General features: G+C 30.8%; 1 protein-coding gene across 2 annotated transcripts in view; it reads right to left on the bottom strand.

The window, feature by feature from the left end:
* Window positions 1–3,922: 3,922 nt before the first annotated feature.
* LOC106460644 (homeotic protein ultrabithorax-like) overlaps window positions 3,923–16,326 on the bottom strand; it is a 24,973-nt gene continuing 12,569 nt past the window's right edge. The window contains exons 2-3 of one of the 2 annotated variants that reach the window (XM_022387417.1): window positions 7,682–7,741; window positions 3,923–5,607 (exon numbers count right to left, since the gene is read on the bottom strand). In XM_022387417.1, coding sequence (XP_022243125.1) covers window positions 5,267–5,607; window positions 7,682–7,741 — 401 coding nt within the window. In that variant the 3' untranslated portion in view covers window positions 3,923–5,266. The remainder of the gene's footprint in view (window positions 5,608–7,681; window positions 7,742–16,326) is intronic. The other variant, XM_013920371.2, reaches the window with a different exon arrangement.

The raw sequence follows: 16,326 nt of genomic DNA, 5'->3' as shown, positions 1-16,326 counted from the left end.
GTGTCACTGTATAGGATATTGGTGAGCTGAATAAAACACGTGTCACTGTATAGGATATTGGTGAGCTGAATAAAACACGTGTCACTGTATAGGATATTGGTGAGCTGAATAAAACACGTGTCACTGTATAGGATATTGGTGAGCTGAATAAAACACGTGTCACTGTATAGGATATTGGTGAGCTGAATAAAACACGTGTCACTGTATAGGATATTGGTGAGCTGAATAAAACACGTGTCACTGTATAGGATATTGCGAGGATAAATTATTTATGTCCAGAACAGATGGTGTTTGCAATAGCTGTAGATATTCATTAAGAATGGTTAAAAACATATCGTACATCTTCTTATGAAAATGTTTGAAATATTCTAAACTTTCCTAAATGTTTGAAATATTCTATACTTTCCTAAATATTTGAAATATTCTAAACTTTCCTAAATGTTTGAAATATTCTATACTTTCCTAAATATTTGAAATATTCTATTCTTTCCTAAATGTTTGAAATATTCTATACTTTCCTAATCATTTGAAATATTCTATACTTTCCTAAATATTTGAAATATTCTATACTTTCCTAAATATTTGAAAGATTCTATACTTTCCTAAATATTTGAAATACTCTATACTTTCCTAAATATTTGAAAGATTCTATACTTTCCTAAATATTTGAAATACTCTATACTTTCCTAAATATTTGAAATATTCTATACTTTCCTAAATATTTGAAATATTCTATACTTTCTAAATGTTTGAAATATTCTATACTTTCCTAAATATCTGAAATAATCTATACTTTCCTAAATATTTGGAATATTCTATACTTTCCTAAATGTTTGAAATATTCTATACTTTCCTAAATGTTTGAAATATTCTATACTTTCCTAAATATTTGAAATATTCTATACTTTCCTAAATGTTTGAAATATTCTATACTTTCCTAAATATCTGAAAGATTTTGTACTGTGCCAGATGTTTGAAATATTCTGAACTTAGCATTCTCATTGCGTCACTATTGAAGTTTATTTCCCCTAGGTTTGGTTTGCTTGTAGTTAAGCGCAAAGCTACACAATGGGCTATCTGAGCCATTGGGGGACAGTTCCCCTGGGATAAGTAGTTTTTAAGAAAACTATTTCTAAATACGAGGTTTCTTTATAAACACATTGTATTTCAGATTTAACCCTAATTTTTCGGATTTGTATTCAACATATACACCAGTTCGGACTTGTGTTCAACATACAGAACACAGTGCGTTAATATTTTGTGAGTGTAGCCGGAGTTTCTATTCGGTACATACCAATACACTTGTTGCTGTTTTTTTTTGTTGTTTTTTTTTTTGTCTGTGACAAAATAGAAAAATCGACTTTGTTATAATTTTAAATTACCATGTAGACTTAAAACGCACGCGCATATATATATATATATATAAATTTGTTGAAGACGCACCTTATCAATGAGCTTAGACTTTTCATTAAAGAACAAAATAGTTATATTATTTACGGTATCATAAGGTACTGGTTTTCAAACATTAGAATAAAGGTATAAAAAAGGGTGTTCGACATGATATACACACATACAAAAACAAACCGGTAACCTGAAAAGAAATCATTGAGATCACAAATAAAAGGTGTTAAATACTGTGGTATAATGTTGCCCAAACAACGAAACATTATTTACCAGTGATATACGTGTAACAAAGTTGTTTTAAATTGTTTTAGATAACAAAAGGAAAGAATTCGTGCTCTTTATTTCTACATTGTTTGACTTACGATTAATTAAGCGGACATTTTTTTTTTACAAATAAAAGTACTTAGAATGTGTTTAGATCTTACTTTATCTGTAACCCTTTGTTTAACAATAAGTCTTGTTTTAACACTTTGTTTAATAATCAGTCTTGTTTTGTAAGTGCCTATTATGGTGTGTGATATTTCATTCGATAAAGTCAATCAGTGTTGTTTTGTAAGCCTATTATGGTGTGTGATATTTCATTCGATAAAGTAAATCAGTGTTGTTTTGTAAGCCTATTATGGTGTGTGATATTTCATTCGATAAAGTAAATCAGTCTTGTTTTGTAAGCCTATTATGGTGTGTGATATTTCATTCGATAAAGTAAATCAGTCTTGTTTTGTAAGCCTATTATGGTGTGTGATATTTCATTCGATAAAGTAAATCAGTCTTGTTTTGTAAGCCTATTATGTTGTGTGATATTTCATTCGATAAAGTAAATGTATCACCGTTTTTGCCATAAAATTACAAGTATTGCGATATTTTTACTTTGGATAGTACCATATAATCGGTTTTATTAGCACGTAAGTAAGAATAACCGACTTCAGCTAATTTCTAAAATACTTCATTGACTATCGGTATGTCTTACTAAATACAACACATTAAAAAGCGTTAATGATTTTTTAAAGTTTTTTTCCTATAAATTATTAGCATTCGTTTGATCTTAGAAAAACAATATTTATGTTCAAAATGTACGCAGTTGTTAGTAAGTCGTTATCAATACATACTTTTAACCACGAATAATGGTTAGTAAGTCGTTATCAATACATACTTTTAACCACGAATAATGGTTAGTAAGTCGTTATCAATACATACTTTTAACCACGAATTGTATTGTATTGGGCAATGTTGAAAATAAAAACTTTGTTCGAGAAGTGTGTGCTTTCCATGTTTAAAACACTTTTTTAATGACCATTTTATGATCTAAAAAGAGTATTTTCGATCATCTTTGGTTAATTAAGTTCTGATATGTAAGGGTAAGTAAATTCATTTTAAATAAGAAAATATTGATATTTTTTAAGACCGACAAAATTATCTGCGGTTTGCTTTTGATCCAGAAAAGGGATATTCTTCTAAACTGACTTACATACTTTGACTGCTGTTTCTATTGGCTGGATTTATGATTTGTGAAATAGGAATGCATATTTAAATCAATAGAATAATTCAAAATTATCAATGATCTAAAATAAAGCAATAATTAGAGAAAAAAATTACGTATAAACGTAAGGAAATGATGTTGTCCCTCTTTTATAGAATCAGTGACGAGTGCGTCTGTCTTTTAATTTTGATTTAACCCATTAAACATAATAATAATAATGAGGACTACTTGGGCATTTCATTGGCTCTTAATGTATTGAACGCTTCGGTTTTGTCATTTTTTTTTCATTATTGAACTCCTAGTAAGATAAATATTTAGGGTGTGTAGAAAATAAAAAATAAACAAGATTATTTTACGATGTGAAGTTGAGATTAACTGGCTTAGAAAATTATGAATGAAAGCGTAAAAACAAAAGCCGAAAAAGTTTTTCCTGTAGATAGTTTTTGTCATAAATTCTAAGCATCCACGAGTAAGGTTCTGTACTTAGAAGAAACGCCGTATTTTTGTTGTATCTCGAATTGGACGCAAAGATCGTCACGACAGTATAAAAAGGCCGAATGAGAATAATCATTATGTAACATCAATAAATACCCCCCCCCCACTTGAATATATATGTATATAAGTATAAAGGATTTTTTCAGATGTATTTGCACTACTTTTACGACTTTGCATCAACGTTAAGAGAATGATAAACAAGAATATGAGTATAGATAGCTTTTTGTTCTTTTCCGACAATGATTCTGAGATATAGAATAAGTTTATCCATAAGATATTATATATATATATACTTATTCTTTTTTTTTCTAAGTTATTTTAGGACAGAAGAATAATGTTCCATTCAACACGACTTTCAAGACATGATATTTTTTTTTCTTTTTTCAATGGTAAGATATTTTCAACTGTTTGTGTTTTTTACCCTAGTGATTCGTGAAAAAATAAAAGTTAAGATCAAACAAGCTTTCTCTGAGATAAAACTTTGGTGCTTCTACACATTATGAAAAGTAGCAACAGGTATTAATAAAACAGGACAAAGAGGCTTCCTGAAGACAAATATTTTTTTCTATATTTTCCCATCACATATCACAACATATACTTACATAAACAGCAACAATTACAACGAGGGCGAGAGAAATAAACCGCTGTTGTAGGGTATGATATATATATCAGGTAGTAGAAGTCTACTTCTAAAGGGAGAACACAAGAAATAGAGAAAATAGTTTGTTTGTTGTTCTTATGTTACGTGTGATTCATAACCAGTTTGGTTACTGTTATCACATTCCAAAAAATTCATTCGAATCTACTTTGTTTGAAATCTTATATCTATTAAAATGATTACTTGTAGCGTTGGTAACAACCGAAATAAAAACGGTTCTAATAAAATCCATGGCCAACTTTTTATGGAATGGTTCAGCTTTTGACGTGAAACTGAAAATGGTACGCTACTGTACAAGCTGCCTTATAAAATTCGTACATCAGAAGGATACTTCGTACTACGTTAGAGAGAACATTTTCTCTGTTTAGGCTTAACAAGAAGACGGGCTACTGAAAATTTTCTTGACTTCCCGTTTTGGATACAGTTTTGTTTACGTATATCAAAGATGCCTAAGGCTTGCTCATTTTCTAATCCACAAGAAAGTCAATGATTTTATGAGTTAATACTTATAAATACTTACAGGAAGGAAACGTATTTTCAAACAAATCAGCAGAGAAGAAAAAAGTAGCTGGGGGGTGAAATTACTGACCGTCTACTTTTTTCCGTAACCTGGTTGAAACATTCTGCTCTACCACCAAAAAAATATCAACTTTTTTCTTATACATGTTTCTAATGATGGGAAATACATCGTCATAAATCATGAATACAAAACATAGAACAACTAACCCTAACAAATACATTCACAGCATTGTTTACAACACGTTTTGAAAAACGGGGATAAAATAAAAACGCTTTCTACAACAGAACAGTAAATATTATAGAACCCGCCTTAGGTACGTATACTTTTAGCTGAAATCTCAGTCGTATCACCCTTCTTGGGCGAAGTTCAAGCATTCCATCATGATGGGTGTTGTACACCATTTATGTCAGTTTGGTACAAATAAAGTGTTAGTAATTTTAATGCTTTTTTTTTATCGGGGATCTGGAAAACTAGTTCAACTGAAACAACTTTCATGTGATCCTCAAACGAAATTAGTGTATTTTGTTTTTAATGTCGGTTTCACGATTGTTTTTTTTTTTTTCTTGAAATTGTAAATCTAACTGGTTTTAATTCTGATTTCATCAATATCGTGCACCTTAAAGTAACGAAGTTAAGTAAGACCAAACATGGAATCTCCACGTATCCGCCCGAAGACCCTCATGCAGGAGGAATCAACAGAATTGGAAAAATCTTACGTTTTTCCTGGTGAGGAGCTGCACCCCGTTGCTTCTGAAGGAGATGAACTTGACGGTTGTTGAGACTGCTGTGTGTTCGGTTGGGATTGGTTCTTACTTATCTGTGTTTGTCGTTCTTGTTCATTCAGCTCTTTTATTGCTTGGATTTCCTTCTTCAGTTTCATCCTTCTATTCTGGAACCAGATCTTGATTTGCCGCTCGGTAAGACACAGAGCATGGGCCATTTCAATCCTTCGACGCCGAGTAAGGTAGTGGTTAGTATGGAACTCCTTTTCTAGCTCCAAAGTTTGGTAACGGGTGTAAGTTTGCCGACCTCTACGACGAAGTCCATTGGCACCTAACAGAAGGATAGATATGCCTCCAGTGAAAAAAGTTTACAGTTTATTTTTAAACTTACCTTGAGAAAACCTGTAACCATAAATATATTAAGTGTTTTTTTTTTAAATGGACTTAACAATAAAGATAGAGAGAAAGACAGAATTTCAACTAAAAACTTGAAAGTTATTTCTCAGTTCGGATTTTCTCTTGTCTATTCTTGGTTTAGTTACATTTACATGAAACACTTCTGCTTTGCTGTTCGAATCGGGTTATTTCAGAACATGAAAGGGTCTGTCTTAATTGCTTATCATCAATCTTCAGGGGATATCAAACTGATTATTACTGATGAGATTAACTCCAAAAAAAAACTCTTTTAATTTAAGCGCAGCTGAATGAGACTAAAAAAGTGGAGAAACATATAACACACTTACTTTATCAAACAAAAGATAACAAAATATAAAGGAAACATTAAAAATTTTTATTTATACAACATTATAATTCTATAAAGCCTTATGGGAATTATTTTTATAGTCAACACTTTTTTATCAAATATTTAATCTCTAATTCACAGAGTTTTTTTTTTCAATTGCTCAATATTATCTATTTTTTGTTGACAAAGAACAACTTGTCAGAAAGTTGTAAAGTTAAACATAATTATTGTTAAACATTCAATTTCCCGTGAAACGTATATAAGAACGGAGCATGAAAAGCGGTCGCATACGGAATAATTCAATTTACAACAAAATCCCTATTAACACTTCACTGCATTACTTTTACGAACTTACCTGTATTTTTTATACTTCTCATATTTATGTAATTTTTCTCTTTGTTGAATTCCTTGACCCGTAACATGAGTTTATTCAATGCAAGCCCCTATCGAAGTTTGATTATGTAAAGACCCTTTCTTGCTCTTTGGTTTAATTATGTAAAGACTCTTGCTCTTTGGTTTAATTATGTAAAGACTCTTTCTTACTCTTTGGTTTAATTATGTAAAGACTCTTTCTTACTCTTTGGTTTAATTATGTAAAGACTCTTGCTCTTTGGTTTAATTATGTAAAGACTCTTTCTTACTCTTTGGTTTAATTATGTAAAGACTCTTTCTTGCTCTCTGATTTAATTATGTAAAGACTCTTGCTCTCTGATTTAATTATGTAAAGACTCTTTCTTACTCTTTGGTTTAATTATGTAAAGACTCTTGCTCTTTGGTTTAATTATGTAAAGACTCTTACTCTTTGATTTAATTATGTAAAGACCCTTTCTTGCTCTTTGGTTTAATTATGTAAAAACTCTTTCTTGCTCTTTGGTTTAATTATGTAAAGACTCTTTCTTGCTCTTTGTCCATATTACTTTTTATTTTTTAATTCATTTGCTTACATTAGGTGACCTTAAATCCTGAATCAGATAATCAATCTTTTATTATATATTAAAACTCTACACAATACTGGAATTTTTCAAGACTAATGTGGCATTTTTTATACACATGTGTGACTCGTCGTTTGCGTTTATCTGGTAATTTGCACCATCTTTTTTTTAGAAAAATATGACGAAAGTAAATAATAACAATACACATTCATTTACAATTATCCAATTATTAAAGTACTTATGGTATTAAAATAATTTATTTAAAATTCAAATTTTATGAATTCCGCACAGGTTTTATGGCTTTCCTGGATTGGATGTTGAGATTACTTGCTTTTACCTATTCTCAATGAAGCAACTTGCCTCGTATCTACTGTGTCTCAAGAAATAAGACTGTGTCTCAGGAAATAAGACTGTGTCTCAAGAAATAAGACTATGTCTCAGGAAATAAGAAAGGTGTTGGAGGTATGTTTTGTTATATAATGATACATTTGTGATTGTTTGGAGTTAGAAATACATATAATTTGACAGACCCTTGCTTATAAACATCTCTCGGCAAAAACTATCATGTTAACGTCATTTACAAAAAAAACTAACATTTTTATGGGAATTTTGTGAAAAATGTATTTTCCATATGAGAACCTTCACATGAACCGCTTTTCCTACGTCACAGGAATATTGTCTACTAAAAACACAGTAGACATAGACGGAATTCTCTTGTTTAGAAAACCTACCTTCAACTAGTCTCTGGTATATTTCCCGAAAGTTTGTTACACTCTCTGTCATTGGGTGGCCTTTAAGAAAAAATTAACAAAAAAAACTTTTGTGTATTGTGAGTTAATTAAGTTGATTGCTAAACGCGATTTTTCTCGTGAGAATAAATAATCATTTAAACAAGAAAACTATTTGTCTTTAATATAACTTTGGCATGTCGAACGTTATTCATTAATTTACTTTTGACAACGTAAAGATGTGAGAAAATAAAACAGATTTTTGGTACATAATATTTTATGTCATTTAAAAAGTCCCTGGAGTTGTATGAGAAAACAGATTACTGAAAGTTCTAGTTCTACAGTAATATAAAGTCAGTTTTATTACACAGGATAATAATCACAGACCAATCTCAACAACTGATATTCAAAAGCATAAAAGGACAACATAAAAGTTTTCGGTGAGCCATTTTGTTCATTGCAGTTGAAATTAAGGTACACCATGTAATAGTTTATAGAGGCATATAATTCACTTTAATTACACATAAACAGTGTTACGGTTACGAAAGAAGAAGTTCTATAGAGAGATGTTGAGTCTGGCATTTAGTTTCTCCTGTTGCCAAAGGAGTCATTAACTATAGATGCTACGCTAGAAACTGTCCCTATTCTAAAACATGCTTTTAATCACGACTAACTACAGAAAAAAAAAGGAGATTCGACTAATAAAACGAAAAAACTAAAAAGCCTTTATTTCAGGTCGATAGATTCTTATTAAGCATGCAATTTCATCATTTCATGCTTGCTTTTCTTAGTGCAACATTTAGGACCTGAAAATAACTGACATTGTGTTATGATTTTAGCCTGTTTAGTGAAATGCAGCGGCGTAGCTAGGTGTAAGTTTTAGTTACGCACAAGAGAAAGGTGTGGGAGGGGACTCTCCCCTTACCACTGGTGGGGATCCAAGAGGACTCCCGCGAGAAAGTTTTGAAATTTCAACCTGATATGACGCGTTCTTATGATTTTTTCGTTTATATTCTATAAAAAATTAACAACACAAGCGACATAACGTATTGTAAAGATTTACATTTTGATCACCGACATTTTATTCAATTTGTTTTGTTTTTTTAAAGAAAACAATCAGACTAATATGTTACATCAAAGAAAATTTGCATCTTGAATCGTTATGGTTACGCATGGGCGTACGTTCGTTTCCTAGCGACGTTCCTTGAATGCATAACTGAAGAAACAGTTCAGGACCTCTGAGCTTTTGTGCTCTAACGTTGTATTATTAATATTCAAAATGTATATGAAGTTATAATTAATATAAGTTTATACCATCTGTGACTAGCATAAAAATGTTCAGTACGTATTGCATCCTCTAATGTCCTAAATACTGAAGCAAACATCGTTGTGAATTTAAAACATTTATGCTTATGGTTAGGTTGTTGGCTGAATATCTTGTTGATGGCTGACGTTAGTTGATGATAATGGAAAGTAATTGTCGCATGGCTTACTTTACTTCACATTTACTAAAAAAACTATATCTAAGTATCAACTATAACGAAATAAGTTTCACAAATAATTCAATACCAAATTTTGCAACACTGTATGGAGATGATATACACGTGAACTTTGCGTCATATGGTTTCTGTTTGAAGTATAACTAATTAACTGTTTTAACACAAGATAAAGTATTTATTATTATACATAGTCATGACATATGAATATGAGCACCTCTGGAACCAGTGATATTGCTCGGAGTATTCTTCCATACCTGTAATATACATAACTGAACTGAACATGAGCACTTTCAACATGAAACGCTGAAGCCACTAGGTTCAGTTTATGCTCAGTTTCGTGCTTGTATTGTATTTTAGATCATGAACGTCAACTAGGTGGTAATACTTCATTTTATTATGTCAGAACACTGTAGCTAAAGATAGTAGGAACTGAGAATAACTGAACAGAGTGTGAACGTAATCCATGCATTAATACGTCAACTTTGTGGTAAGACTTCATTTTATTATGTCAGAACACTGTAGCTAAAGATAGTAGGAACTGAGAATAACTGAACAGAGTGTGAACGTAATCCATGCATTAATACGTCAACTTTGACCCAAGATGCATTGGTGATTTTACAGAAACCTAACGCTCATTTTAAGAAATATATGTTGTGTCAGTTGCTTCATTGTTTCATATCAGTTATTTCATTGTTTCATGTTAGTTGTTTCATTGTTTCATGTCAGTTATGTCATTGTTTCATATTAGTTGTTTCATTGTTTCATGTCAGTTATTTCATTGTTTCATATCAGTTATTTCATTGTTTCATATCACTTGTTTCATTGTTTCATATCAGTTATTCCATTGTTTCATATCAGTAGGTATATATATATATCCCTATTAAGGCAGATAAAACACTTTGTTCTTTAGTGTATTTTATTCAAGTTACAAACAGTAAAAAATTAAGTATTTCAGCCACAGTAATTTGCAAGTTGATATGTTGAAAACTTAAACTTAGTAATATGTGTCTACGTTCCATAATGAACAAAAAGGGTAAATAAAAAAAAAAAGGCAAAGAAATCTTTCCTTCGAGTTTTTCAAAGTTTAAATCTAAATTTGTTTTCACTGTTACGGTAATACAAAAACCATTAATCTTATGCCTATTTGCTTTACGGTCTAAAAGTTTATCCTGATGATTTAACTGTGTCCTTATTATGAAGAAAGAATTTGGTGTATGTTTTTCTAAGCTGCACGTAAACAATAATCTTAATAACTAATGTGGCATTTTTATATACATGTGTGACTCAACTTTTGAATTAATCAGGTAAGTTGCAACATCTCTTTAGTAACAATTTGTAAAAAAATGTCATTTTGATTAAGCTGTGTATGAACAATAACCTTAATCACGATAGACATTTGGAAATATATTCTCTCAGATAAAATCACTTTTCAAACTTTGTAAGGATAGGATATTTTAACTGTAAAAAGATATATATATATATATATACATATAAAGGTAAGTCATGTGTTACAGTTGCGAATCAGTAAAACAAGCTTTAATAGTAAGTATATATAAAAGCTTTTTGCGCTGTTACATTTGCTAGTAACCCCTTTTTATACTAAATCTATGTAAAAGTTTTCTTGCGCAGTATTACTTGTGTGAGAATTAAACGGATTTAAAAGTTTTATTGCGCTTTTATATTTGCTAGTAACACAATTTTTTTAATAATTCGATGTAAAAGTTTTCTTGCGCAGTTTTATTTGTGTGAGAATTAAACGGATTTAAAAGTTTTCTTGCGCTTTTATAATTGCTAGTAACACCATTTTTATACTAAATCTATGTAAAAGTTTTCTTGCGCAGTTTTACTTGTGTATCAGTAATTGTTTTAATCTAAGTCGATTTAAAAGCTTCTATAATTATGTGATATGTGAGTTTCTTCTGTGTAGCCTCATGTGTTGTGTTTTATTTTACAGGATGTGAAGCGAAAGAGATGTCCGTTAAGATATTCACGCTTTATACTTAGGGCGTAAGTTCAACGTAAGTTTTGTAAACACTTGTTTTGAAATAAATAATTATTCTGTAATTATGAAGTGCTCGATTCATGTGCCAAAAAAATAAAACGAAAATATTTTCTTTTGCTTCAAAGCTTCATTAATTTTCGAAGGCCGCAAAATCTTCAATTCTGGAAAGACTATATGCGACACCTATAGAAATATTTTCATGATTTTGACTATTAACAGTTTTACGTTACTTATATAGTTTTGATGAAGAGATGTTTTCTCTCGATATGGCATTTCAAACCCTTAGATCATTGAAACATAACATTTTAAACGTATACTAAAAAATACACCCAGAGTGTTTGAAATCAAACTTGAATTAAAAGACGGAATTTCAAATCCTCAGAGCATTGAAACAACATTTTAAACGTATGCTAAAAATAAACACAGACAGTTCGAAATCAAACCTGAATTAAAAGACGGAATTTCAAATCCTCAGAGCATTGAAACATAACATTTTAAACGTATGCTAAAAAATAAACACAGACAGTTCGAAATCAAACCTGAATTAAAAGTCGGAATTACAAATCCTCAGAGCATTATAATATAACCTTTTAAACGTATGCTAAAAAATAAACACAGAGAGATTTCGAAATCAAACCTGAATTAAAAGTCGGAAGATCGTGGAAACTTCGGTAAATGCCGTCACCGAACCGTTGAATATCTCCAAAACAAAAAGACATGTTATAAGGTTGCCACGATACCATAATGAAGCTAGTTAAGTTTTTCTATCATCACCTGTCGTAATACTAGTGAGGTTTTATAGAAATGGAGAGTAAAATATTGGGCTACAGTCTTCAATATGGCCGCACCACAGAATCAAACTGCCTCCCACTATCCCTACTAAAGTTAATGCTTATCCAAAGTAGAACAAAGCTTGGATCTAAGGTCTTCTTAGAACAAGATGAGGATAAGAATCTTTAAAAACAGCTTCAGTCAGAAAGCTTATAGGCTTAGGTACTATAAATGTGTCTTTTAGAGTAAGGAGCGTTGATTATTGGGGCATCTCCCATTTCCACTGTCCAAACGATCTGTGACGTCACCGGACGCCATGACTGTGATTATCATATTTCGAAACGAACGGTGTCGTCTGGTCTTATGAAGGTTGTGAAGGAGGTTTTTTTTTTGTTACCCTGTTGCATGCCAAACACGAAGGTAAGTTTTTTAATTTTATTTTTGGTATTTCAATTTGCGTAGGTAGATTAAATTACTTCATCTCACGTATTCTGGTTAAACAAAATGGTTATTTAAATACAGAGGTGGAGATGGCCCGCCTCCTCCCTGTAGGATGTCCGGTTAGAGGAAAGATGGCGGCTGACCCGTTAAGATAGTTGTCAAATTTCCTCTTATTTTCTCGACTAAATATTTCTAAAACTGTATAAATTTGAATAGTTTAAGTTTCATAGATTGTTTGTTAATTGAAAACCAATTTCATCGACCAAACTAACGACTCCCATAGTTTAAATGTTTATAAAGAAGTGTTTTAAAGTGTCAGTTGCCCAGCAAAGTTAAGTTTGCTTTAAAGCATGGTTGCATTACGTTGCAAGAATGGATGTTAATCACTCAATTATACGGGGTATCTATCTATTAGTTTTAGGTAATATTTTCTGCAGAATTATGAATGTGACAAAACTACCTTGAAGTACATAAACTCTAGGTTCTGTATCTATAGTCGTTTCTATAAAGCAGAAGATTTAAACAGTGCCAAAAAATGGTCAGAATTATGAATGTGACAAAACTACCTTGAAGTACATAAACTCTAGGTTCTGTATCTATAGTCGTTTCTATAAAGCAGAAGATTTAAACAGTGCCAAAAAAATGGCCAAATTATGAATGTGACAAAAACTACCTTGAAGTACATAAACTCTAGGTTCTGTATCTACAGTCGTTTCTATAAAGCAGAAGATTTAAACAGTGCCAAAAATGGTCAGAATTATGAATATGACAAAACTACCTTGAAGTACATAAACTCTAGGTTCTGTATCTGTAGTCGTTTCTATAAAGCAGAAGCTGAGTTCCTTGATGTTTGTGAATTCTATGTTCTTATAGCATTAAAATACCTTGTTTTAATGTAAATTACTTTACATCAAATGAAATAACATTAACTATAGTCAGAGTTATTTTCCTTGTTACAAACTCCTGTTTAAAAAAAATAATTCAGTTTTCCAGATATATATATATATATACTTCTAATCGAAACATTCCCTCTTTTGCTACTCTATCGCGATCACGTTAATAATATCAAATTTCACCAAGAAATACACTGTATACGATAGAGGTGTTTTCTTTCCATTTTACTTTATCAATGTATGGCGATTTTTACTCAAGATCAGACTGAAATCCGTACACTAGAAACAATTTGAACAAAGTTTACAATCTTCACCTATCTTTTCCTGTTTTTTTTCTTAATGAAACGCGTCTCCGAGTTTGAGATCGTTTAACTTCTCTTATGTTTCTATCCAAAATTAATTTACATTTAGGAGAATAAAAAAAAATTAATTTTACTTGTTTTCGCAATGTTTAGTACGACTAGTTAAAGCACAGCAAGAAGAACGCATACTGACAATGATTGTTTGTTTAGTATTTTCTTACCTGTTCGGGATTAGTTAATTACTCATATCTGTGAAAGACTGTGCCTAGTTGTAATAGTATATTATCCACATTTTGCTTAGATGTTCGTGTTGTAGTTGGTATACAGTTATCTGCTCTGTTATGTACGTTCCTTTTTTAAACAAACAGATAATATGGCTTCTTCTATGATAATATCATAATGTTATACACTGCTACGTCGCTTGAGTTTGATTGTAAAGACCCATGAAACCTTAATGCCATACAATGCTATGTCACTTGAGTTTGATTATATAAATATATTTTACTACAATGTTCACACTGTTACATTGCATGTTTTTGATCATATATATACATGAAGTTCCAATGTTCACACTGTTACATCGCATGTTTTGGATTATATATAAACATGAAGTTCCAATGTTCACACTGTTACATCGCATGTTTTGGATCATATATATACTTGAAGTTCCAATGTTCACACTGTTACATCGCATGTTTTTGATCATATATATACTTGAAGTTCCAATGTTCACACTGTTACATCGCATGTTTTTGATCATATATATACTTGAAGTTCCAATGTTCACACTGTTACATCGCATGTTTTTGATCATATATATACTTGAAGTTCCAATGTTCACACTGTTACATCGCATGTTTTTGATTATAATCATGTCACAATATTTGCATTCCTTCAACGCTTGTGTTTGATCATATATACATGCGTTAAGTTAAAATGCGTATATTACTACAACGCTTGTGTTTTATCATTTGCATCCATAAAACCATAAGGTGTGTATTGTTTTATCTACGACTCACCTGGTACGTCACTAAAATAAGTATGTAAAAGAGAAAGGAATCGTACAACTGTAACTATATGAATATATATATGTGTAAATTCATTATATTGTCTTCCTCTAAGTGTGTTGTTCCTCATAAGTTAACTTCAAGCTGTATATATGCATTCAAAATGAAACGCACGTTTACATAAAGACTGAAATTTGAATGAATAAATTCATAATAGCAACTGGGCACTAAATTGTTGAAAACGTCCTGAGGCTTACAATGTTTCAGCTTAGCAATGTATACAGATACATAATCAATTGTAACCACGTTTGTTTTGGGAATAAGGCATTTGTCCGCCATGATATCACTAAATAGGTTGTTTGAAGGTGTTATAACACTCATTCTAGAAAGCAAGCATAACGTTATAATCTCCTAGAGATTTAAGAACTTTAGCACACTGTGAGTCCCAGATTATCTCACGTGATTATTAGTATCCGTAGGTTGCAATGTGACACCTTTATTTTAATGTTAAAATTGAAGTTGTTTCTTTATATTGCTGAAAAATGTGATGATAAAGAAACTGTGAAACCTTGCGTCATGACTAAGAAATGAACGATATTTATCAACTCAGAAATAAGCAATACTTATCTACTCAGAAACAGACAATATTTATTTACTCAGATTTATCTTGGGTAAAATGTAATTGTTGATGTTTGTTGATGTTTTTCTAAATACTATCTTCATCAAATCTCGATTGTTTAATTCGAGAACCACCAAACCTGCATGCACATCTGGGTACGTTAGATACATTTCACTATTTACAAAGCAGAAGTTTGTTTGAAGTTATATTGAGGAAACGAATATCTTCTAAAAAATGGACCTTGTATTTCAACTGACCCTCAAGTTACAGTACACTTTCAATCGTGTAAGTAATAACCTCAAGAGATAATTAATAAGAGTTATTGTTATAATCTAGGGAAAAAAAAACAGCACCCAATTGTAATCGGTTATTCTGGATCGTTTTAGGTGAAGATTGGTGCTAACTTACTATTCTGTAAAATATTTATCTGCATTGCATTTGGAAATGTTATAACTAACATATCATTCTCCTCCAGAGGAGCAATATTTAAATTGTTTAGTTAGGATTATCCTAACTATCGTTGCAAACGTAGCAGTAAAAGCAATATGTAAAGATACGTTTTGTTAAAAATCTACTCACCTGTAAAATTATAATTATAAAAAACATATGCTATTAAAAAACAAAAAAAACACACCTTATGTTTCTTTTCCTCCTGAGTAAGACAATTAATAGAAAAACCTCATATCATATGTATTGATTCCAATGTGTTGGCTTATGCAAACATAATGTGTGTTTTGTTCCTTTATTTCATACATAACGACAAAACAGTGGATATTGTATCACTATATTGTCTTGATGATTCCGAATATTTAAATGGTGTGTATTTTTAATTTTAATTTTTTTCTCATGGTTATAATATCGTAAGTATGTGTAATTTTAATTTTAATTTTTTCTCATGGTTATATTATCGTAAGTATGTGTATTTTTAATTTTAATTTTTTCTCATGCTTATAATATCGTAAGTATGTGTATTTTTAATTTTAATTTTTTTTCTCATGGTTATAATATCGTAAGTATGTGTATTTTTAATTTTAATTTTTTTCTCATGGTTATATTATCGTAAGTATGTGTATTTTTAATTTTATTTTTTTCCTCATGGTTATAATATCGTAAG

Source organism: Limulus polyphemus, unplaced genomic scaffold (assembly GCF_000517525.1).
Source record: "Limulus polyphemus unplaced genomic scaffold, Limulus_polyphemus-2.1.2 Scaffold808, whole genome shotgun sequence".
In the NCBI taxonomy this organism is placed as follows: domain Eukaryota; kingdom Metazoa; phylum Arthropoda; class Merostomata; order Xiphosura; family Limulidae; genus Limulus; species Limulus polyphemus.
This window is presented reverse-complemented; position numbering and strand designations above follow the sequence as displayed.